The sequence below is a fragment of the Podarcis melisellensis genome, assembly GCF_964234715.1.
Source record: "Podarcis melisellensis genome assembly, chromosome: 5".
Classification (NCBI taxonomy): Eukaryota; Metazoa; Chordata; class Lepidosauria; order Squamata; family Lacertidae; genus Podarcis; species Podarcis melisellensis.
The window spans coordinates 59,453,174-59,479,555 of record NC_138537.1 but is presented as its reverse complement, the minus strand read 5'-3'; the positions used below and the strand labels follow the sequence as shown (position 1 = coordinate 59,479,555).

Genomic DNA, 26,382 nt, shown 5'->3' with positions numbered 1-26,382 from the left:
TTAGAACTGCTGGTTTTTATCCAAATTTTGACCATGTTTATGCCTGTCTGTCTTTTATTGGTATTTTATTTTGAATATTTTTATATTGTACTATGTAGCCTGCTTAATTAATTGGTACATAATATTGTTAAATAAATAAAAATAAAGCAAATAATAAATAACTATATTTTATTCTGTAAGCATGAAACCTGTAGTACACACACATGCACTCGTTCCATTGAAATCAACAGGGCAAATTGGTTATGGTTTCAACTTAATGTGTATGAAAACCATTATATGCTACAGCAGAGGAGCAAAGCTCAAATCATGCACCTTCTCACTGTGCTTGCAGAAAGAAAATTCTATGGTTAGAAAATAAAAAAATTGGGTATCATTTATGCAGTATCTGAATAAGCGAGCCTGCTTAATATTGACAACTCTACATGCAATATGGTGCATGAGCCTAAGGTCTGCTCTTACACCTCACCACGACTGTATCATACATGAAGTTTAGGTAGGACACACGAGCCACAGATTTCCTTCTTTGTCCTGGAATATGTAACACCTGTTGACCTAAGGACCATGCTAGACATCTCTGGATTAGCTCTACAGAGACACGTTATTCAAGGGCTATGTGAATGTTATGAGGTTCCAATCCATTGCCAGAAGTAACTAGTGAAAAAAGTTTTCTTGATCGTATAGTTCTACTTCAGCAATTTCAAGAAGCAATGGCTAATGTTCTCTGGCACATTTTATTATGACTGGTTTTGTACCTCCATGAGGAAAACCATATTTTGACAACAAAGTGTTGGGTATTGCAGAGATGCACATTTTCTAAGTGCAACATAATTTACTCATGGGTGGGTTGGTGGGTGGGGGACAACTTTTTTGTATGTCTGCCTAACAAGCTTTTTCAGTTAAACTGTAAAAACCCCAAATAATGGGGAAAATATAAGTCGTTGACAGCTCAGTGGGATATAGTCACTTATTGGATCCAATTACTTTTGTGTTTCAGTTTCGGATAAAGGCAAAGAATCAAACAGGACCTCCTGCCCGCCAACCCTGATTCTACATACTGAAATGAAAAATAAGCCAACAGAGAGTGAAGATGAGAAGGTTTGTTTCTCATTATATTATTCATATTGGGGGTAGATATTTATCTGCCGAAATCAAACAGATAGCAAGGGTTTGTTCCATAGATTTTGCTTTTCAATGTACCAAATTCCTTTGTGTAAGTTTCAAGAATGCATTGTACCATTTTTCTATTTCAGAAGCCCTGGTCATAAAGTGAGGGGGGAAGTATTTGATTCCCTGCTAAATTTGCCCGTTTGCCCTCTGATGAAGAAATTACCAGTCCATGATTTTAATGGTTGGTTTATTGGAGCTGTGAGAGACAGAATAACAACAGGAAAACCCCCAGAAACCCAGAAGACAAAAGTCAGAGATTGTTGTGCATTATAATGAGTGAAATAAGTATTTGATCTCTTTGCAAAAGATAACTTAGTACTTGGTGGCAAAACCCTTGTTGGCAATTACAGAGGTCAGACATTTCTTGTAGGTGGCCACCAGGTTTGCACACATCTCAGGAGGTATTTTGCCCCACTCCTCTTTGCAGATCCTCTCCAAGTCAGTAAGATTTCGAGGCTGATGTGTAGCTACTCGAACCTTCAGCTCCCTCCACAGATGTTTGATGGGATTAAAGTCTGGCTAGGCCACTCCAGGACCTTAATGTGCTTCTTCTTGAGCCACTCCTTTGTTGCCTTGACTGTGTGTTTTGGGTCATTGTCATGCTGGAATACCCACCCTCAACCCATTTTCAATGCCCTGGCTGAGGGAAGGAGGTGCTCACCCAAGATTTGACGATACATGGTCCCGTCCATTGACCCTTCGATGCGGTGAAGGTGTCCTGTCCCCTTAGCAGAAAAACACCCCCAAAGCATAGTATGTCCCCCTCCATGTTTGACAGTGGGGATGGTGTTCTTGGGGTCGTAGGCAGCATTCCTCCTCCTCCAAACACGGTGAGTTGAGTTGATGCCAAAGAGCTCAATGTTTGTTTCATCTGACCACAACACTTTCACCCAGTTCTCCTCTTAGTCATTCAGATGTGATTTGGCAAGCTGCAGATGGGTCTGTCTTGAGCAAGGGGATCAAATACTTTCCCCCCTCACTGCACATGGGAACCAGGGAAAAGATTCAGATAGATCACATGCTTCAAAATTCATGAGATTATACCATTTAAAACTGCACATTAGTGACTGAATATTTACTGAAGCCAAAACTGTTCTGCTCATGAATAGCTACCAGACACACGCGCGCACACACACACAATTTAATTATTTATTTGTAGTTTATAAATTAAATCTCAAAACAATTAATATGAACAAAACAGCCAGCAGGTAAGAACACAATTAAAGGTTAGAGAGTTTTCAGTACTTCAGGTCTAATAATTCAAATATTTTAAATGCTTGGGTGACTTTAAAAAATAGTCTCTAAAAGATAGCAAAGTTGGTTTCAGGCATACCTCCTTGAGGAGGGCAATTGATAGATGGAGCTTAAAAGCCCTCTTATTGTAACAAACCTCACTCCTGATCCAGTTGGTATTTGGAGAAAGTCATTGCCAGTGTGGTGTAGTGGTTAAGAGCGGTAGTCTGGTAATCTGGGGAACCGGGTTCTCGTCTCCGCTCCTCCACATGCAGCTGCTGGGTGACCTTGGGCTAGTCATACTTCTCTGAAGTCTCTCAGCCCCACTCACCTCACAGAGTGTTTGTTGTGGGGGAGGAAGGGAAAGGAGAATGTTAGCCGCTTTGAGACTCCTTAAAGGGAGTGAAAGGCGGGATATCAAATCCAAACTACTACTACTACTACTCTTCTTCTTCTTCTTCTTCTTCTTCTTCTTCTTCTTCTTCTTCTTCTTCTTACTGTGTGGTCAGGTTGATATGGGAGGAAGGGCTTAGATCCCTCAAAAAACTGAGGGGTTTAAGGTGCTGGCACCTTAAATTCAGCTTGAACATGAATAGTTAGCCAACTGAGTTCTTTTAAGACTGGGCATTATATGACCTGGGCAAGTAATCTCAGTCAGAACTCCAGATACTGCATTCTGCACCATATGACACTTTTGAATGGATTTCAGGGGCAGTCTTTCCCCTCAAAAATTACATTTCTAACTGTATTTTTCTCACAAAATGCAGTCCTGAATATGCACACAAGGTCTGTCATCAGAATCTGCTACGCTTCCATAAGTCAGTAAACCTGCATTTGTTGCCCGAAACTTCCTCTTGTTTCCAGGGGAAAGATACTGGCTCTGCCATTTTCTCAAACTAAGGAGGATCCCTGCTGGAATTTCCTCAGCCTCTCCACATATTTCAGCCTTCACTGTTTTTGTTTTAACAGAAGGTTGAACAGAGGTACTTGATCAATACATTTCCCCTCATTTTCTAGGTTTTGCCTCTCCATAGGCCTTGCAGAGTCCTTGTGGATTTATGGAAGTACATGTTTCACATCAACATTGCTCTGTGTCTTCATCTCTCCACTGGCCTGCAGAGGCACTCTTAAATGCTACAAGAATCCATGAAGTAATTTTGAAGAGCACTCTCTAAGTGTCCTACAGTGCTTTAAAAAAAAAAGCACTGTCAAGCTGTAGCCCTTTATGGACCTGCCTTCTCCTCCTATTCACTCACTCATTCTTTAAGCCACTAGCATAAATGAACAGGCTATGACCTTCATAAAAGTTGTGACAGTGGAACTGGATAGATAAATGCTGTCGTACATTTTGTACAACTGTGTGAGGTGCTTAGCATGTGAAAAAGTCAAATCCTATGAAAGGTTAAGGGGGGCACTCAGATGTCCTTTTTATTGGGCATTAATGATGATTTGTGCTCATATTGGGGCAGTTATATATGATTCCACTTTCAGTACTGTTTATGCCTGCTAACATTTCAGGGTGGTCGTACTGCTTCATTTCCAAAATGTTCTGCTGAAACCCTGTAATTTTTTATACCATGTACATTCCAGTTTATTTATTGTATTATGTTGCACAGGATTGCCCCTTAGGAAAGTAATAATATGGTGAGATTGAAGAAGCATCTCAGAGCAATTTATAAATTAATGTGTGACGCAGTGAATAAGGTTTCTGGAATTCGATGGACCTAGGTTCAAATCCTTTTTCTCACCTAAAACCTAGCATAATGTGATTGGATTTATTATTTTTCTATGCCGCTTTTAATTCAAATGACTCCCAAAGTGGCTTATAAACAATAAATAACAATAACACCCCACCCCCACCCCACCTGAAATGGAAATGGAACTACCGGTAGTTGTGATGGTTGCAAATAAATAAATGGTAAAATAATAATTTAATTGAAAGGCACAATAGGATTGAGTCATAACATCTGATGTAGAGTGGTTCTTTTCTGTAACAATCCCGACAATCGTTTTATCTATACACACTTTTTTTTGTATTTTGTACATAAGTATGTTATTATCAAGATTAAGTACGGGACTACAATTACCTTTCTATTCATCTCTTTCTAGTTCTTTTATATTGTTTATTGCTCCCTGCTAAGTTCCTTATAGGTTGATGTATTGTTTGTATGAGTGCAAAATAGCATATGCTTAATTTCAATAGTGACTGCAAGTTGAAGTGAAGCACGTAGTATAATGATTATTGCAGATATTAATATTGTGAAGCATGAAGTGAGTGGATGCATAATAAATGACTCTTTTTGGAAATAAACATTGTCAAGACCCATAAAAATATTATTCAAAGTTTTACTTGAAGAACTCTTCAAAACAGAACAAAATAATCAAAGACATATGCTTGACCAAGCGTAATCAGTTCAGCATCTTACAAAATATGAAAAAATCCAAACAGACCTATAAGCAAAGCGCTCTCTCTCTGTATTTCACCTGGAGCTGTTTTCATCGAGAGCTTCATTTACATCTTCATTCCACAGTGTTTTGAGACAAAAGACTAAAGGCAACACCATCCAAATTGGCTATTTGCAACTCAGTACAGTACCTTTGTCAACTGAACTAAGGTTACAACACTCAAACATTTGCTAGCAGAAAACAACAATTTGTTAATTATCAACTCTAAAGATTGAATGTTAAACCTTCATTAATGCAGAGGCATTTTCCATTTCTGTGTCAATTAAACCAATTATACTTAACAAACATGCCTTTTGTTGATCTCTCTATTTTTCCATGTGAAGAATCACCCTTTAAAACTGCTCCCAGACGATGACAATTCTTCAAATGGCAACAAGCCTGTGGCATCCACTCCTGTGCCAGGATCTCCATGGTAAGCATATCTACTCCAGATAGTTTCACTCATCCTATCAGCACTATTGCCACCCAAATGGAGGGTCTGTTTTGCCATGGCCAATGAAACAGAGGAGAAATAAATATCTTGGACATAATGGCATGTTTCACAATTTTCCTTCGAAAACTATCACTGTGACATTTTGCTGCTGGTCTCATAACTGTACAAAAAAATGAAATCAATATTTTTTGTATTTAAACCTGCTCTATTCCTAAAATTCAGAATGGATGCCTAGTTAAAAGTCCACACTAAGTACTGGAAAAAATAAGATTTAATATATATACCAAAATCTCAAAATTATGGTACATGTACCTAGAAGTATGTCTCCTTGAACTCGGTGACACTTACTTCCAGGAAAACATGGACAGGATTGTGCTGTCAGTTACACAGCAGCCCAGATAAAAAGTCTAGGGACACCTGGGATCTGTTTTGTTTCTTGAGAAATGATATTTCTGGGTTGTACAGTATCTAATACTGCAACAGAACTTCCCCTTCCTCTTTCATTCATTGTATCAGGTGCTGAGGGTGCTTGGGAGCTTCAGGGGAGTAGGCAAAGTTCCATTGTACAAGAGGAAGTTTGTTGCATGAGCAGAATGGCAGGATACAACCCTATCTTGGTGTTAAGACAAAAACACTTCCATTTGTGCATCATGCTAATTCCCATTTTTAGCTGTTGTTATCATGACAACTTCCATGCTTCCATAAAGTTACATGCCACTCCAATCTCCAAGCGGTATGAAATTCCAGGGGTAACAGGCATGCTAACCAGAGTCTGTGTTCCCTTTTGGACAGTTAGGCACAGCAGAGTCTGTGGTGCCTTTATGATATATGGTTTATTTGCACATATATACTACCTGAATCCAGTGGAGGGATCTCCAGCATTACATTCCAAGAGATTCTGACCTCTCCCACAGCCACAACATTGGATTCAAAACAGGCACCAGCATCCTGCTTTTTTGACTCTCCAGCCCACTGCTTAGTAACTGTTTCTTAACTCCTCCCTGTCACTCTAAGCTCTCAACTTTTATCCCCTAAAGAAGCGAAGAAGCCTATTCAATTTGTGCTTTCCACACTTAGCCCCTTGGATGCTCTGAAGTTCCCAATTGTTTATCCCATGCTCCCTACCAGGCTATCATCTTAAGGAAGCTTGCCTCACTCAATTAGTGCCTGACTCATGTTAATTTCCTAGGATTAAGGAGGGGTCATGTTTTAAGATGTATGCCTGATTTAATTAGCTTTCACATATGCTAATAACAGAAGCTTATCTGTGGGTCCACCACAACTCTTACTACACACTTGTTTCCCCTCTTAATCACACATTAGTCCGAAAATTTCCTGGTTCTAACATTCCAACCTTAATTCAGAACTCTGATTCATAACAATACTGTAAAAAACACACCATAATATCACAAAGGAATAACATTAATCATGGCAGAATACCCAATAGAACCATAGAGACTCAATCTGATGATGATGATAATAATAATAATAATAATAATAATAATAATAACAACAACAACAACAACAACAATAATAATCTGACACTCAACATCAAGCTGATTCCACCTGATAATCTATCACAGAATCACACTGAAACATGGAGCAATCCTTTAAGGAGCATCTTATTAATCCATACCTATTTAGATAGAAAATCAAAATGTCTATGAAATATTACTACACCCAGTAAAAACCTGGAATTGATTCCCAACCCTCTCCACTCGTAGGTTGGCTCCATGCTTCTGTGGTTGGTGTGACATTACCAGGCATAGGCTGGGATGTCATTTGGAAACAAGAGCAGGAATTCTGAGAGGGACTCCAGGTTGTATAGCTTAAAGCAGATTAAAAGGTGAGTTTCTGATTGCTTCTGTGAAGCCTGCCCCACCCATATTTGCTCCCCTTAGCAGTGCAGCTAGCACAGTTGCAAAGCTAAGCAGGGTCCGGTTTGGTTCCAAATTGGATGGGGAACCATGTTTTGAGATTTCTGCATTTCAGGGGATTGGACTAGATGATACTTAGGGTCACTTCCATTTCTACAATTCTATGATTTATGGCATACTGCAAGGCCATGGAATAGTCATAGCAACTAATGCATCATATTCACAATTCACATACAGGCAAAATACCTAAAGGAAAATGATGTTTGTTTTCTCCTAGGTACATTAAAAGAACATAAATAGGTCATTTGCTTAGAGGAATGTGTGTGCCATTATAAAGATATTTATACTGGATGTGTGAATTAGTTTAATAAGCAACATATTTCCTTTTTCCTTGTTCTCAATGGTTCAAAATCTGGATCTCTGCATCCTACATGGTAATTTTAAATCTCATAATACACCTCAGTTCCTTTTTATTAATCCATAGTGTATTAAAATCCTGTTTAATAGAGTCAAACTGTTCATAGCTTGATGTCACATTTCCTATATACCAGATTTTTTTGTCCTCTCAGGAATGCCTGGAGGGCTAAAAGTTTGTCACACTTGCTCTATAGCCTTGTGAGGTGCATATGGGTATATGGGTATGAATGGATGGGCAGGCAGATGGGGGACACACACAAACACATACCCGTATTTTTCGCTCTATAAGACGCACCAGACCATAAGACGCACCTAGTTTTTGGAGGAGGAAAACAAGAAAAAAAAAATCTGAATCTCAGAAGCCAGAACAGCAAGAGGGACCGCTGCACAGCGATCCCTCTTGCTGTTCTGGCTTCTGGGATAGCTGCACAGCCTGCATTCGCTCCATTAGACGCACACATATTTCCCCTTACTTTTTAGGAGGAAAAAAGTGGGTCTTATAGAGCAAAAAATACGGTATATAGAGGGAGGAAATGTAAATAGCAGAGCTAAAATACTGTGAAATGCAAAGGTACAGTCTGTAACAGTCCTTTACATCTATCTATCTATCATCTATCTATCTATCTATCATCTATCTATCTATCTATCTATCTATCTATCTATCTATCTATCTTAATTGCTATATCTATGTATATCTCTCAAATGAGACTCATGCTTCTTGCATTTGATGAAGTGGACTCTAGTCCACAAAATTTAATACCACAGTAAAGGTGTTACAGCTTTTCCCTATACACATTTAAGTGGAAGTCCCGCAGCAGTTAATGGGATCTAATCCTAAGTAAGTTCTAATAAGATCACAACCTTGGTTCTTAAAATGCCACTAGGGTCTTCTTTGTGTTTACAGTGAATTGGTTGGCTAATGGTTATGTACGTTGCTCCTGAAATAGATGGCCTTGGAAGGAAGTAGCCTTCCCTGTGTAAGGGATTTTTAATTAGAGGCTGGATGGCCACCTTTCAGGAGTTCCTGCATCAGCAGGGGGTTGTACTAGACAAGAACAGAATAAGAGCCCTACTGGATCAAAGATCAATCCAGTTTTTGCAGTGGCCAACCAGATGCTTATGGGACGCCTGCAAGCAGGATATTGGTACAATCACACTGCTTGTGTTCCCCAGACACCAAGCGCCACAGTACTCTCACCCGCTGTGATTCACAGCAACTGCAATATCATTCCAAGTGTGACTGCTCTATAAATTTGTTGTGTTAGGCATTATAACAGTGACAATTTTATTTTTAAATGCTTAAAATTCTAACATGGAATTTGCCTTTCTTCTTCTCCCTCTCCTCCTCCTCCTCCTCCTCCTCTGTAACACATTAGCTCAAATTTTTATCAAGCCTATCTATCATGATCCCAATATTTCTTTCCTGATCAGTCACTACAACTTCTGTATATGTGGCTGGGATATTTTTTACCCCCTTCTACACCACTTTATAATTGCCTACATTGAACCTCATTTGTCATTTTAATTCTGTTTTATCCCATTTGGAGATATTCTTTTGGAGCTCCTTGCAATTTTTTTTAGACCCTGAATAATGGTGTCATCAGGAAACTTGACCTCTTACTGCTCACCCCAAACTTCATACCATTCATAAACCTGTTTAAGGATGCAAGTTCCAAAACAGACCCTTGGGTGACCCCCCTCCACTTAGATCATTTCAAATGAGAGGCTATTGTTTTGGTTCTTTCCAACTCTATGGTTCAATTATTGCTGATATTTCTTGTTCCCTCCAGACAATACTTATTTTCCTCAGCATTGATGCTGTTTAACTAGCATTTGATTCAGTTACAAGCACTACCATGTGATCCAGGTGTTCCTTCTTTCCTAGGCTTGCCATATTTCAAAATGTTTGGAAAAAACACAATTTTTCAATTGACTTCCCTAAGATCCAGGACAAAGTGCTGCCTTTCAGAAATTCCCCCCAGATGCCAATTCCGCCTTTGAGAGTTTGGGAAAATCTGAACATATGGCAGCTCTATACTTTCCAGAGACAATCCCTGGAGTTTTTGTTTGTGCTCCCTGAAAACCACAGTCCTTTTTGGGGGGGAGGGGGAAGGCTTGTTGGAATGCCTTATTTAAAAGAGAGCTTTATATTATTATTTAGGGTTCAGCTGCTGCTCCAGGGTCTCTATAGTTAAAGCTGCAACCCTACATTGGTTAGGGAGTAAGCCCCACTGAACACAGTGGAACTTCTAACTACACATGCGTAGAATAATCAGCACAGTGTTAATCACTGAGGAGACAATAGATGTTCATCTCTAGCAGATATGAACTTTTAAGTGTTGATAACATTGCAGATTAAAACAAAACAAAAAAATCAGACATAGGTTTACCTCAAAGACCACTTGCTCTCTTGGCTTTTAAATCAGTGGAGAGGACATTTTGCTGTTGCAAAATGAATGAAAACTGTGTGATACAGAAGGTGATAATCCAAGTTAAACTCAAGCTATAAACCAGGAGTTTTGTTTTTAAAAAGCTAATCTTAACTATCGAGGAAAGAGCCTTGTGGCATCTTGAAGACTATTAACTGTGGTGTCCATTTTTGTGGACTAAACCCCACTTTCTCAAATGAAGATGATTAAAAAAACAGAAGTTTGTCACATCAAATAATTAGTGCTTTTAGAACTATTTTTTGAAGTTTATACCTTTGCAGTGTGATCCTAAACATGTCAGTCCTACACCCACTGAACACAATGGTATTTAAATCTGATTGAGTGTGCTTAGTATTGTAGCCTTAGTTTTCAGAGGATTTTATATATAAATTTCTTCTATCGCCACCTTTTTTAATTAGTGTCCTGTGAGTGAAACAAATTACCATACTTTTGCATTTGGATAATTGAAACCTTTATTATGCCAAATAGGGACAAGCAGTGTGCGATTCTGGGAGATGAGACCGATAATGGTTAAATTAAATGTCAAATTGGGTTAGAAGTGAGAAAGTGAAGGCATTTCTAGAGGGAGCTGCCATTTGGATCCATTTCTAAGCACCTCTCCAGAGGGGCTTGCTGGGTTTTTCAGTTAGATGTGGAAAAGGACCGTTTCAATTTTAGCTATACCTTGCTTTTATTAAATAAATACCTTGACTTCAGCCAGCCCAGTGGTAACGGTCCACACAATGCGTTTTTGGTGGTAATCAATTCTCTTATCATCCATGGCACTGAAAACGCAGACCAGAGAAATGGAATTTAGAAACAGAGGAGAGAATGAATTGTGGAATGATCAAAATTTCCAGGACAGGGAAATGATCAAGAATTTTATTGGCAAAAAGGCTTCAGAAGATTTTACTCCTGTGCATCTCTTAACATCCCACTACATAAAAGACTGAGGGTTTCCCTCTTTAGTTTAGAATTAGCTCTCAGAACTCAATGTGTTGGCTCCAAGGCAAACATTGTATATGTATATTACAATGTATATTACATTGAGCTCACTGACAGTGAATAGATAAATGCCTGCTGTCTTCTACTTTCATGTGTATTCCTCCATTGCAAAAGCAAAAGAGTAAAGTAGAATGTGCAAAATGGTCACCCTTGAAGATGGCTAAGTTTGCTATCATGCTTGAGATGAGATACTGCTGCTCTCCCTTCCCAAACAATTAGCTCACCGGCTTCCTATTCAAGTAGCTTGCAAAAGTTTTATTTCTTCTTTCCCATACTGCGCATGTGATGTCACATCATCAGGAGTAAGCCGGGTGCAGAGCCAAGTGCTACATGGCTTCAATGGCCAGTGGCCTTCCTCTCTTGTGCTTGGCCTCCTTCCATGGCAGGAGGAGGAGGAACCAGCCATTGAAACTGTGCTGTGCTCAGCTCTGTGCTTGGCTTCCTTTGCCCCCTCAACATCGGGGAGGGGAGCGCCCCTTCCCAAAAGATATGGGGGGCAAAGCAGTTTGGGCCCCATGAGTTGGCACCTCTAGCACAGCGTTGCCCCGGGGCAGGCGAAAAGAAATGGCCATGAGATCAATCAATCAACTGATCTCACAAAGTCAATATAGATAGAAATACAAGAATAATTGTAAATACCACAGTACAAACCCAATAATAAATCTTAAAACAAAGCTAGGAAGTCATGCACGGGTGGAGGGAAGTCTTTGAGTCACAAGGGGGGAAAGCATGGAATAATTAAGTAAAAACTAAATGTGGATTTACAATGTAATAGAAAATGTGAATGTATGAATATGAGAAATACGAAATTCTATGTCAATATTATGTACATGCATTGAAACATCAATAAATGGATCAAGAAAAGAAAGAAAAGAAAAGAAATGGCCATGATGAAAATGGGAAGTGGGACATGATGGCAGGGAGGGTAGGCAGGTAGTGGCACATTCTCATTGTGCCTCAGGTGGCAAAACAGGATGGGCCACCCCTCCTAAGAATCTTCTTGCCTCACCATTCTGCAGGAGTTGGGGGGTCCTCTTCCCACTTTCTGTTTTAATGGATGAAGATCAGGGATAAAATTTGGCTTGGCTTGGAAATGAATTAGACCGTTTCCTGATTGTTTGGAACATTGCTCAGCTTATTTCCAATGCCATCCACAGGGGGCTCGCCCACCCTTATCTCTGACTGCTTGGAAATTGTATCTTATTTGGGACACTTATCTACAGCTCTGAATATTTATTAGCTTTTATTTTATGTATTTAGTTCATATCCTTATATTCCTTCTAAGGGGCTGCTAGGGTAGTTCACCGTAAAATACAATGAACAATACAAGCCAAGCAATAAAATCAGCATAATAAGTACAGTTGCAAGCCTTCCCACCCCCGCCGCAAAATAGAAAGCCCAGCTATTTCTTGTATTCATAGATCTGTTAGGCTGTGCCACTTCATAGTTCTAGGGATAGGTGAATCAATCTATTTCAAGCACTTTTGCCCCAGTTCACCCATAAGTTCATTAATACCCCCATTTCTGCACTAATCTGTGCATTTAGAAAAGAATACAGTAATCTGACCAAAAAAACCCCATATTTATTTAAGTCCTACTTTAAAATGCCTACTTTTTCCTGCAAAATATGCATTTCTAAATATATTTTCCTTTTTAAAGCTGCATTTTTACATGTATCTTGATTTAGTCCCTGTGGAACACCCTCCCATCAGATGTCAAAGAAATAAACAACTACCTGACTTTTAGAAGACATCTAAAGGCAGCCCTGTTTAGGGAAGTTTTTAATATTTGATAATATTAATAATTATTGTAGTTTAGTATTTTACTGAAGGCCACCCAGAGTGGCTGGGGAAACCCAGCCAGATGGGCGGGGTATAAATAATAAATTTTATTTATTTATTTTTGCACCTGAACATTCTGGAAGTGCAAAAGCCAGCGGATGTGCACATTAATTCATTTGGGAGGTGTAGATCAGCTCAGTTCTTGCTGAAATTTGCCAATATTTAGTTCCTCAAGCATTCTTTTGAGTTTCTCCAGTCTTAGCCCTTTGCTTTGAGCTGAACGAAGTGTTTATCTTGAGATGATTTGGAAGACCAGTGATCAGGATCCCCTACGGTTATTTGTTAATTCAAAGCAGTTTGTGAGGCCTGCTCATTTGTCTGAGGCTGCCATTTTCCTTTGTCCAAAACTGTCCCATTGGTGGTGAAGAGACAGGCAGGATGCTGTTCCAGCCCCACTCAAGGTTAATAGCAGCTCTATGGTTTCGATTAGCTATAGGGCATGGGAGGAAAGGATTACAAATTCTTAACTGGTATATGAGAACATCCATAGAAAGCCATATGCAGAGGTCTCTGCCCCTGATTGTTACTGACACTAATAATATGAGTGTTTATGCATTCATTGGTGGCACTCGATATTATTCTTCATATAATCCAGATATTTATTTTACTGAGACAGTACGTTTAGTCTTATGTTAAATCAATTAAGTACTGATTTATCCTCCTGTTCTCACATCACATGCTGGCTCCTTAATGTGCATGCTTCCATGGCCATGATATTTATAGTATTTTAGCTTTCTGCTTCTTAAGCTTTCTATCAACTTCAGTGTGATCTACTGTGAGCTAAAAACCTGGTCAATGATATGCTTACAGTTTCCGAGCTGATTAACAGGGTTGGTAGTGGAATTAAGAACCATGCTTCCGAAACATGCACAAAAACAATCATAAAATTTCCCTTGAACATTATTACAAAAATCACAGGAAAAAATGTTTATCCAATTCATAGTTCAACAAGAACAATAATTTTAAACTAAGTATTTTCTTCTTTAATCCGGAGATGAAAAAATCCTTTATCAGAGATAACATGTTTGAAAATTGCCCAGTAGATATCTTTCCAAAGCCATTAGGTATTGCCAATAATTTTAGTAACATTTTGCTTTAATTTAATTACTCCTAATTTATTATGTGAAAACTAATTCCATCTTCCTACTGCTTAATCTTTATTAATCTTTCATTTATATGCAAGCTTTCATTCTGAAATCTAGCTTCCTTCCTCCATCTGACACCTACCATACAGATAAGAGCTTAAGGGTTTTTTGGTGCCCCTGTGGAGTATTTATGATTGGTAATAAAATAACATTTAGTGAAAGTTTAATATATATTTTTCCAATGACACTTATATTCATACTCTGAAGTTCAAATTTTAGAAATCTGCTTTAATCCCAAAATTAACTTTGTTATCTAAATTCTGCTGGTTCTCTATTAGATTCATTTCAGTTGTTAGTAAAATGAATCTAGTGATGCCTACCCTTATAATCCCTTATAAATGTCTGTACAATGTATATTTGGTTATTGTTCGTTCCACCCCCATCCACCCCTGGCATGGATTGATAAATATAGCTGGTAGATTAATTATATATGGCATACATCATGCAAAACAGCTGGAGACTCCTTTGTCCCACCAGCCTGCATCAATTTAGAAATGAACCATGCCTTAAAAAAAGAGTATTTCTTTCTTTACCATATTGTGTTGCAGTAGTAACCTATTATTATGGCAATTACAATTACTAGTTGTGAAAATGTGCTGATAATTGTGAGTGATGATTTCTTGACATATACCAGGGTCATGAAACAATGAAATTTATTCCAACAGCTCTGCTGGGGAGCCAGCTTTTGCAAAGTTTACATCCTATTACAGCATGACATGCTTGTATAAAAATACATTATTGGGTATATGGATTTTTTTAAAGGGCCAAACTATACATGACAGATCTTCTAAAATGTAGTCATGGTGGGCAGATTGCCTATTAGTTCAACGGTGGTGGCAGCAGTGTTCAGCTTTTGCCACCGTGTACCATTACCATGACCAAATTTGTCCTCCCCAAGATGCTTCCTTTCCCCTGCAGGAGGAAATTGCATTTATCATTCTTGGGATAGCAGCAACTCTGGGGAGGTGACATTTATTTGGGAAATGGCCAAGGTGTAAGGGTTAAATAGCCTTCACCATGGCACTGATGTGAACAAGTTAGCAGCCTCCAACAGCTTCACATGAATGTAGAACTATGGATGGAATATGCATTCACTTATGGGAAATACCAAAGTCCTATTCTGTTCAGCACCTTGCTGGCCTCAACTGTACATACTGGCCCAACCCTTCCTTTGTGTCCATATTGCCCAACTGTGCTCCCCTCCACACATTGGAGGGAGAAGGTCTGAAGTGGGGAGGTATTTTTTACACATGAAAGCTCTGTGTGCAATCATTGTTCCAAATTGCAAGGAGAATCTACACAGCCGGGCCAGATAATGGGAATGCAATGCAGCAGGTGGGGTCACCATGCATAGGCCTACTTTCTTGAGAACCATGGCTGGGAACGCCAGCATAAGACTAGAATTAGCACTGCAAGAAATATCTTTCTTCCCACACTGTATTTGAGATTCTCTAAGCCTAGTTTGTTGATTGAAATAGGTGTATAGTCTGGACTGGAGATGACCGAGTCTTCTTCTTCAACCCTACAATGCAGTTGTCAGTATGGGAGAAGCCTGTGGATCTAAAGAATCGTGGTGATATTAACAGAATCATTGAAGACCCACCTCATAAACGCAAACTGGAAACTTCAGCAAGTAACTAATGCTGTGATTATTTTCATCTATTTAAATTTAAAAGATGTCTATTTAGATCTGAGATGATGGCCTTGAAATATGCAAAGTTGAATGTCAAATGATCGTAACTTGAATGTTGATCTTGTGTTAGTTCAGCATCTGATCTTTGAATGGTCTCTTCATCAGTTCTGATTTACACTAAAAGGTCTAATATTTAAATTGCTGGTTATTACTGGAGTACCCCAAATGGCTTGGGACCAGGTTAAATGAAGAATTGCCTCCTCCTACGTGGACCTTCTTATCAGTTATGATAATCTATGGAGACCTTACTACTACCAAGAGAAGGGTGGTTGAAGGAAACTTGAGATAGAGCCTCGTTGGTGGCAGTGCCCCACTTGTGAAACTTTGTGTCAAGAGAGGTTAGAATGGCATTCATGATTTCTAGCTAGGTAGTTAAAACAGTTTTATTCCTCTAAGCTTTTAATGTATTTTCATTGTACCAGATGTCACTCCTCTATATTATTTATAATTCTGGATTTTAAAAATCAAAGTTTATTTTATTAAAATATATATTTATGTAAGCTTCTTTGTGGACCAAAAGGCAACATAGAAATGTTTCAAAAGATAAATTATGTTAAGATGGGCACCCACCTGTTGTGATCAGGGAGCCAAGAATTCTTTATGTCGACCTATTTTTAAAACCTGACCCTAAACATGTTTAAATGGAAGCAGGCCTGGCGGGTTTCACTTCTGCCAAAATGCAATTAGACTTGGGATGTTAGCTCAAATCTGCCTTCTTTTGTCTTCCATGCAGTTATATTTCATTTGTTCTTATCAGAAATGCCCCAGCGTAGCTTGTTTTATCCAAATGTTTTATTGACTATGCTGCCCAGGGGAGCTGTCCTGTAATAAATGATTATTTAACCCAGCTGTAGGAAACAAATCTCAAAGATCCATCTCGCTGGAATGATGGAAGATTTGGCAGAAATGTAGGTACTTCCGTCCAAAACATGGTATTGTTAGTCAATCTTCAGACACCGGAGACTTCTTAAAGACATCCTTGGCACTAAGAAAGAATTATTGCTGCTGAGCTCAGATATATTTTAAATTGTATGTGTTCTATATATGTATGTGTCTGTGTGTGTATTGATGCAATATTTTTAAAGTCTAGTACTGGTGGGCAAATCAGCAGTGCTCGCTCATCTTTTGCTAGGAAGGAAACACCTTCGAGCATACATATTTTCCTTGTTGCGCTTATGCAACCAAGATGCAACTTTCATTTAGAGCTTATTCCAGGATGACCAAGCAGCCTGCACAACTTGTCAGTCACCAAGTCAAACATAGCTCGTGTGTGAGCTGCAAGCCCCAGGCAGGCAGAAAATCCTATGGATGCATAGGAAGTTTCCTCATAGTGATCCATCTGAACTGACTGGTAGCAGCACTTTGGGGTTTCAGACAGGGATATTGCCCAAGTTCCCCTGGGGATCTTCTGGCTGCAAGGCATGTACTCTGCTATACTACCATGCTGGCTTAAGTGAGGTATACCCACAGTGACATTAGAACAATATATTTCAATCCCCATTTGAACATTAATTGAAATCATGAAAATATGTCCTTTCTGAAGGGTATTTGAAACAGCAATAACTGGGATTGATACTGTTTCTAATATTAATATTTTATCAAAGTCAAGGTATGAAATAACCATAAGTAACCTTATTGTAGATATATAGAATATTTAATGTATTTAATGTAACAGCAATGCTCGTGCAAAATCTCTGATCATTTATGTTTCAACAGTTGTTTCAAGAACAAAGTTCTTAATTTGTTTTGTCTGATGAACTCAAATTGTTGCATATTACTAGCTATGCTCATAAAGAAATTTGATATAGTAGCAGAGTTACTATACATGGACTTCCCCATTTTCTTCAACATCATCATAAAAAATATCCCCACTGCACCACCCTCAGAGAATGCAAACTCCCCCCCCCAAAAAAAACCACCCCACACACATTCAAGATAACCTTTATGGAGCTGTTTGTTTGCACTGTAGCTAGGCTTACCATGTCAGAAAACCAAACATTCTGGCAACAGGTTGGGTGCAAAGCATGTTATACATAAAGCCTTGGCATGGAATTGCCAAGGGGACCACATTCTAGCAGGGAGGACACTGACAAGAGCCCAGGACCTGCTCCAGTGAGAGCTGACAATAGGGCTTGGAGTTAAGATCTTGGGGCTTGGTGCTGGTCGTGGATGGAAGCAAGAGATGAAGATCAACTGGGAATTGATGGTTCAGAGCAGAACCAAGTGGGTCCAGAACTGAAGGTATATGTATAGCAATATATAAATAAATAAGCATAGTTGGTGGGGGAAAGAAATGGCTCTGTCCTATGTTTTTCTTGAAATAAAGGGGGGGGGAATATAACCAGGCCATTTTCCCATGCCAACTGCAGCTAGAGTTCTTATTAGTATATTTCATAACAAAGATAAGGCCAGAAAAATGGTCAGTGCACAAGATAAACAGCCCAAATAAACTACATTTTAAGTGTCCCATTGAACTGAATTGTGGTGTTATTACAACTTTAATTAGACTGCCGCGGTGGACAAAAGTGAGACTAACCATAGTTATCAGAACATTATAGGTTAATAGCATCTCTTCCTGCATGAAATCAAATGTGCTTGAAATGAATGCATGAATGAAAATAATTAAAAAGATTGCACATTTGTGCAACAAATTTATGCTCACTGATATTCATGAAGGTGTCATAAGCTCATTTCATGGGTGTGCATTATGCTTTTGAATGCAATGCACCTCGCATTCTGTTCCTTATAAAAAGAAGGGTTAAGGATCAGAAATGAAATACAAGACCTCTGCCTGAGATCCTGAAGAACTGCTGCCAGTCAAAACAGACAATAGTGGGGAAGGTAGGGGGAAAGTCCACTTTAGACTTGTCTTCCTGCTTGCTTATGTGCTACTCATTCATAGTATTGTAGTGTTGGATGGGGCCATGTAAGCCATCTAGCTCAACCCTCTGATTCAGGAGATTCAGAGCTAGAGATCCCTAGGCCCTGCTAGATCCTCTAATTTCTCTCAAGAATTCCCTAATTCCCAATAATCCAATCCAATCCAAATAACTTTATTGTACTAACCATTGGCCATGACAAATCTGAATCAACAATAAATACAAGCAAAAGGGGTGTCACACCACAAATAATGGTCTTACAGTTTATTGCTATATTGTCCAGGGTCTTCTTTCTGATCTTTTTGGCCACCAAAACAAAGAAGTCGACTTTTCTGAGTCTTAATTCCTGATAATAAGAATACTCTTAAGTGGCATCCAGTGGAAACACTCAACTTCCTGGTCTACCTGATGGTTCACCTTCATTGGCTAAGGAGTGGTGACCTCATACTAGCATAACCTTCTATAATTGACTTTTCAAAGTCTTGCCTTTGCTGGTCCATCTCAGATTTTGCTTGGTTCATGTCTCTAGGGTTAGATGGACACCCTTTCCCAATCAGGATTTTGATTGTCCCTCCCCTGCTACAGCCCTTTAAGAGGCAGGCCTAGGAGGTGCCTTTAATACTTTTTACCTATTGGTTAAATAGGGACAATAGGAGTGGTTTCTCCAGAACTGGGAAGCCTACTGACCATGCAGCCACAGCCATGGGCTGTGAAATTTGAAATGGGCTTGAACAAAAGCTCTTTTGAATTCTGTGTAATTTTTGCACTAGATGTTTTCCAAACTGGACATGGTCTGAAAGCATATGAGGCTACCACTTTGCTTATGTTAAGCAGAACATGTGCATGTTCTGTGAATTCCATGATGGGGGGAAAAGATGTAAGTGTAAGAAAGTAAGTTATCTGGCTAAGCAATCTTGTCTTTTGTTGCAGGGTTTTCCTTGTAAATTGTTGACTCTGTCTCCATAATAAGAAGCCACCTTTTTAAAGAAATGCTGTGTCTAATCAGGCATCAGTATTTCACCCACGTTTTAGGAAAGAGGCTTCTTGAGATTGCTTGCTTACATGCTTTTCTGAAAAGGCTCCACTTTTTTTGGAACTCTCTGTCCAAGGCTGCCTATATATCCCTGACAGAATTAAAGATAGACAGGTGGCAGCTGTTGAGAAAGAGCCTTTGCTAACAGATTAAAAAGCTGATTGGGCTTGGGCTGAGTGATTTGTTCCTGGGAATTTAACAGCAGAAACAAGTAGAAATGGTATAATAATGCCATTGATAGAATACGGGGTAGGGAGGAATCAGTGTGCTGAGGCAATTATCCTCATGGTCAAATTGACCTTTTACCTTAACACCATATCTGAAGCATTTTTACTTCGATGTTGAAGTGCAATTGATTCCAAATGTGCTGAACACTTGACCCCATCTGCACTATACAGTGGTACCTCGGGTTAAGTACTTAATTCATTCTGGAGGTCCGTTCTTAACCTGAAACTGTTCTTAACTTGAAGCACCACTTTAGCTAATGGGGCCTCCCACTGCTGCCGCGCCGCCAGAGCATGATTTCTGTTCTCATCCTGAAGCAAAGTTCTTAACCTGAAGCTCTATTTCTGGGTTAGCAGAGTCTGTAACCTAAAGCGTATGTAACCCGAGGTACCACTGTACATTGAAAGCGCTATGATACTACTGTAATAGCCATAGTCACCATCAAAGTGTATGTGCCAGTTCCTAGGGTCTGACACAGTTTCTGTTATTCTAAAGCAGCAATGCTGCAGCAAGCAAAAGCTCTAGCAGCTCAGACTGCTGCTTGTGGCTGGAAAGCCAAACAGGAAGTGTGTGACTGTTGCCATGGACACAAAGGGGCAGTCCATTCTGTACTGAGCACCGGATGTTAGCTCAGTGTGTGTCATATGACCTGTACAGAATGTACATGGGTGGAGTTATGGGTTTCTCTCTGTTTGTTGAAGAGAGCAGACATCTTTTACTGTATGACTGCTAAAGACAGGAATAAAAGCATGTAGTTACATTTCTGTCTGTGTCTGATTCCCCTCCCTGGGGATATGAAGGGAGCAGGGAGGAGGAGAAGCAGTTGGTGTGTTTTTCTCACCGCCTGAGGAAAATCGCCGGAACGGACCTCGTGTGTTTTTCCTGCCGGGAGTCGCCGGAGGGAGGTCAAAGGAATTCAGCCAGTGCCTGGACAGATAGGCACATACCTCTGACTGAGCCTGAATTCTAACAGTTTCACCCCCATATTGTTTTTGAGGAGACCTGGCTCCCTCAATGTTCAGAGGGTGTTCAGCAACACCCCCTGGCTCCTCAAGATGATGCAAACATGACATCAGGATGGTGCATTGGGCCCCCTCAATCAACTGGAGAAAATGGCACCTCTCCCTCTAAGCATCCTGGGAACTATAGCTTGTTAAGGGTGCCAAGAGTTGTTAGCACTATTCCATTCACAGAGCTACAATTTCCAGAATTCCCTGGGAAGAAGGCTTGGTTGTTCAATCATTCATGTAATTGTAGCTCTATGCAAGGAACAGGAGTCTCCTAACATCTCTCAGCAGCCTTAGCAAATGATAGGTGCCAAGTTTCTTTGTGGGAAGCCATGACTGTTTACAGTTGTAGAATACTGGTTTAAACGTAAATTTCAGATGGAGCTCCCATTCACTCATTGGGGCTCACACAGGAGAACTCCCCAGTGGATTGTGCTCTGGAGAGAGCTAGAAACTTAGGAATTAATGAAATGGTTTTCCTCTTGTACAAATTCTCATTCAGCGTCCCTAGAACTCAATTGTTAAAACAGGATCTGGGGTTAAAGTGGACTTGTGTCCTAACCTAAAGTTTCAGATGCTTTTTATTTCCCTTTGTCATTCTTCTTTATCAGCTTCACTTTTATGTGAACTCGGTAGAATCTAATAGCTTGATCTGGCACTAAGTCAGCTTCAGCATTAATAAACACATTTATGGCCAATTTATTTAACAATACAGTCTTGCCCTATCCTTTTCGGGAATAGATCTTGTGTTTGGTTTTGAATAAAGTATAGAGCTGACCCTTGTGTATATTTCTTGTACTGTATTGCTGTTAGTCATTGTGTTTCCCAGCTCTGTTTACTTCCAGAAAGTGGATGGTTTTGGTGCCTTTTTTGAAACTGCTTGCTTTCCATACGTTCTTTATCCAAGCTATCTATTCTCACACAGAGACAAATAACTTTAAAGTCTATCCCTGCGTCGATTTTTCTAGTCAGCTCAGAGAGGCCTATGGGGTGATAAAAGGTTTTAGAGATGTTCCATCTCAGATGCCTGCTAACTTGTGACAGCTTAACTCAGATACGTCTTCCTAACAGGTTCTTCTACGGCTTAAAATCACTTAAAGAACTTGTGTCTTCTTTAAGAGAAAGATAATACTTTGTTTGCACTACTGATTCCTAATAATTACATATGTGTGTGTGTGTGTGTGTGTGTGTACGTACATACACACACACACACACACACACACACTCTTTTGATAAGCATCAAGTATGGTATTACATATTTTATTATAGGTTAGGTCTATTTTTGTTTCAAGAAGGTTGAAAGTCCATCAGCAGAATGCTTAGACAAATTTGTAGAAGATAAGGCTATCAATGATTACTTGTTATGATGGCTGCTCATAACCTCAAGTATCAGATGCTCTAAGCCTCTCAATGCCAGTTGCTAAGGATTGCAAGTGGGAGAAGGCTATTGCGCTCATGCCTTGCATATGGGCTTCCCATAGACACCTGGCTAGCCACTGTGAGAACAGAATGCTGGCTTTTTGGTCATGCATTCAACCAGACTACTTATACAGTATGGGACATGCTGGGTGGCTGTGGGAAGGGTATGCAGCTGCTCCCTTAAACATGCTGGCCCAGATTAGAGAGGGAGAGGAGTTTCATCAGAGCTAGAACAATCTTTGTTAGAAGGCTGCAGGGATTAATTTTACCTACTGTAGTTTTTCAGCTACTGGGAAATTGCTGCTAAAATAATCCCAGGCAGAATGTCTGCAGATAACTTCAGTGAAGTGTGCATTCTTAAGGAGTGTCCATGGTTCCACACCTGGGCCACATTCAGTCTCTTGCATGCAAGGACCTCCCTCAACAGAACAGGTTGCATGGTATCTTATCATTGGTATTGGGAGCACCAGCCAGTGAAGCTGTGCAGGTGGGGACCCTGTTGTTCTCCTGGCTTCACAATATTGTGGGTGGTTGGCAGTTGCTTAGAGGGACAGGTAGGAGGAAAGTCACAGGGTGCTCAGAGGTGTGGTGTGTCACAGCAGGAGCATCAGATTGATGCTGCCTTTCACAGTGCCAAGTTGCCCACACTTCCCCCCTCCAAGTGACCCACCCATATGCTGTCTCACCAGTCCCTACTGGGTACTAATAGTACCCAGCTTTACTGTGCATTTATGTGTGCCTTGTTATACAGCATTCGTATCTGATTCCTCACAAATTACTATGTTGTCAAGCAGAGTGGATATAACTGCAGCCAGCCCAACCTCCCCTCCCCTGTTCAGGTTGCTCCCAGGTGGGTATTTATGGTGGAGTCGGTGCTACTCATGCATGTCAGATTTTTGCCACACCCACATGAAAATGCCAACCTGTATTTCTTTTCTCATTCAATCAGGTTTTCCCCTTTCCATAAACAAAACTCTCCCCCCAAAAATCATTTTGCCAGTGTCCTGTTTGCAATACCCGAATGACCCATTTGTGATGTTACAGTTCCATCTGGAAGCACCCTTGGTCTTCAGCCATTGCAGTATTATAGCAAATTGTCCTGGGGTTGTAAGAAATGTAATTTTGTTCAGTTTGGTTTTATGTGGGCATGTGTGTTCCTTGATTCATTTCTTTAGCAGCCTACTTCAAAAAATTGATATACGATGTGACCAAGACTCTGAACTAAAATAGAACAATTCACTTCCTATTTTCTGACAGAACAGGTTGAACCTGTAAGAGTGAGTTTAGCATAGTACAGAATACAGCATTAAGGACAAAATGACTGAAATAAAGTGTGAGCATAGACCTTAAAGTCACATTTCCTGACTCTGATTTAATAGATCACATGTGTAGCAGCTGGGGCTGAGGGTAAAAAACAAACAAACTTGGAGTCCTGCCAGTCAGCTGAATATTCCACCCAAACAGCTGATTGCCAGTATTTCAATGTTTAAAGGAGGCTTGTGCATATGTGTGGACTTGACTGCTAGATCAGGTCAGGGAATTATTGCAGTCTAAGCAGGAATAGTCATATGGAAGACTGTTTTCTTGCCTATAAAAGATTACTAAGAGGTGATATGATAGCAATCTTCAAATACTTTAATGGCTGCCATGTAGATGATGGTGCAAATTCATCATTTATTTAAAAGCATTTCTGAAATATTTTGTATTTAAAAATCTCTAAGCAGTGTATAGAAATGCAACATGAAAAGAGGGAAGCACTACCATAAAGACAGAGATGCAACCTAAAAACTATTATCATAAAACCAGGTAAAAATGGGAATTCAGTAAAAACAGGGTCCAATATTATAGCTCAGGAAAACCTTAGGCAAAAAGATGACTCATCAAGTTGAGAGAAGTAACTGTTAGCTGATACTTCATGTTTGACAGGGGGAAGGGCCTTCTATAATGCAGGGGCAATGTTGGAAAATACCCATTTTTGAGTCACCGCCCTGTGGTATTGTATAGGGTGTGGTGCCACGGATAAAAATTCACCATAAGTGTTCTAAACTCTATTCAAGGACAGACAGTTTTTCAGCTAACCTGGTCCCAAGTTGTTCCAGGCTTTAGAGTAACAAGACCTTGAACATGGCCTGATAGCTGCATTGGAATATGGGATGCCTGGGTGTTTCACTCAACAACCTGACCGACAACCTTTTCTGCTGCTCCAGAGAGTTGGAAACATTTGGGTTCAGAGTTGCAAGAAATTGGACTTTATGTTGAAACAATGAAGAAGAACTTCCTGGTGGTACTATCTGTTGGATGGTAGAACTGTCTGCCTCTAAAGATGGTAGGCTATTATTTGTTAGAGGTTTTTAAAAAGCAGCTGGAGTGTCCACCTTTTAGGGACAGCATCACAATGTATTCCATGTGTCCACAAAGAGTAGATGACCTTTGAAGGCCCTTGCGCCTATAGATACAGTCCCTAGTTGGATTGGGGAGAACACTTTTAAAGTTCTCTTACACACTTAATTGTAATAATTCCATGACTCCCTCTCTCATCATAGATCAACCTCATATTTAAATATTCAAAATGGAGGGCATATAGGAGTATTTCACCCTTCCCCTCAATAAAAGTGTTGTGCTGCTTATCAGAAATCATGTTGACTTTAGAAGACACACTAGAAATTGCAAGCCACACTGAACTGAGCTGGAGTTTGTCTCCAGTTCATTTTTATTCAGAGTGTGGTGCTTTATATGCAGAAAAGATAAAGTGCTTCAGAATTGCAGAAATAGATAATGGGACCATAAACATCACACTTCTTCTGAAAAACAGCCACATCCCACTGTAATTTGTTAGACAATATCTATGCCAAAACAGGAATCAATCATTTCTTTGGGCTATCCTCTAAATTTGAGAGACAGTAATGTCTGCATGTTTTTGATTGCAATACAGTGTGTCAAGTTTAATGACAGAGAAGCTTTATAGTCCCCCTACATTTGAGTAAGAATACCACCGATACTTCTGGCAGAAAGGAGCTTCTATCAAATTTTTCAACTTGTCAGCAATAAAATGAACATATTTTTCTTTTTATTTATTATCCAAATGTGAAATGACAACCTTTCATTTTAAAAAAGTAGTATTAAATAAAATGTGTGAAGATCAAAACAAGAAATTGCCGTATGTTGTTGTTCTAAAATCATTCTAAATCTATCAGGAACTCTAGTGTTCTAAGGTAACTCCAAACTACCAGATAAATGGACACATCTTTAGAAACTGAATAGACTTTAGGAAAAGCTAAAGCTAAACAATTATTAGCTGGTTAGTCTAATGTAAAGTTTGTAATTTGTCTAACTACTTTTTTTTTTTACTTTTAGCAGATAAAAGTGATGGCTCTTATGCAGAAGATTTAAATGATGATCACAGTACTAAAACAAAGAGAAATAAGTAAGTAATATTTTTTCTATCATGAGATCCATGAAGTAACCTTTGCTGAAGATGCCAAAATGGACTTTGACTATATGAAGAATTTCAAGTCCTTATTTTAAATTTAAATTATTTTAATTAAAATTAAACCCAACCATAGCAGAGGTGTTTATCTGCATGGATTAAGGGAGGAATTCAACAAAGTTTTACTCAGAGTAGAGCTGTTGAAATTATTAGAGCTAACTTAGTCATGTTCATTAATTTCAGTGGGCTTAGCCTGCAAAGAACTTAATTGAAAGCCATCCTAAACTTTCCTCTGCAGCTTAGTTTGTAAACTGTGCCCACAGAATATCTGACTAGTAAAATTTTTAATGGGCTTTTGTATTTTATTTGTTTGCTTATTAATTTTTTTATGCCACCCTTCATCCAAGGCAGTTTACAATATAAAAGCAATTTATTGAAACAGTATCCTGGCCAAATCAGGAATAGAACTTGTTCTTTGGGGGGGGGGTAATGCATTTTTGAGAAAAATAATAGCTGTATGAATCATACTACATTTTGATATACAGTGGTACCTTGGGTTACATACACTTCAGGTTACAGACTCCGCTAACCCAGAAATAGTAATATTTATTTGTATCCCGCCCTCCCCGGCCAAAGCCAGGCTCAGAGCGGCTAACATCATATAAATAAGACGATATGCATAATAC

At 39.4% G+C, this 26,382-nt stretch overlaps 1 protein-coding gene across 2 annotated transcripts in view; it reads left to right on the top strand.

The window, feature by feature from the left end:
* The window catches only part of TCERG1L (transcription elongation regulator 1 like), a 164,369-nt gene that overhangs the window by 121,356 nt on the left and 16,631 nt on the right, over positions 1 to 26,382 (top strand). Inside the window, exons 6-9 of one of the 2 annotated variants that reach the window (XM_081912745.1) lie at positions 995 to 1,095; positions 5,190 to 5,278; positions 15,492 to 15,646; positions 25,627 to 25,693. In XM_081912745.1, coding sequence (XP_081768871.1) covers positions 995 to 1,095; positions 5,190 to 5,278; positions 15,492 to 15,646; positions 25,627 to 25,693 — 412 coding nt within the window. Of the gene's footprint in view, positions 1 to 994; positions 1,096 to 5,189; positions 5,279 to 15,491; positions 15,647 to 25,623; positions 25,694 to 26,382 lie in introns of both variants that reach the window. The other variant, XM_081912744.1, reaches the window with a different exon arrangement.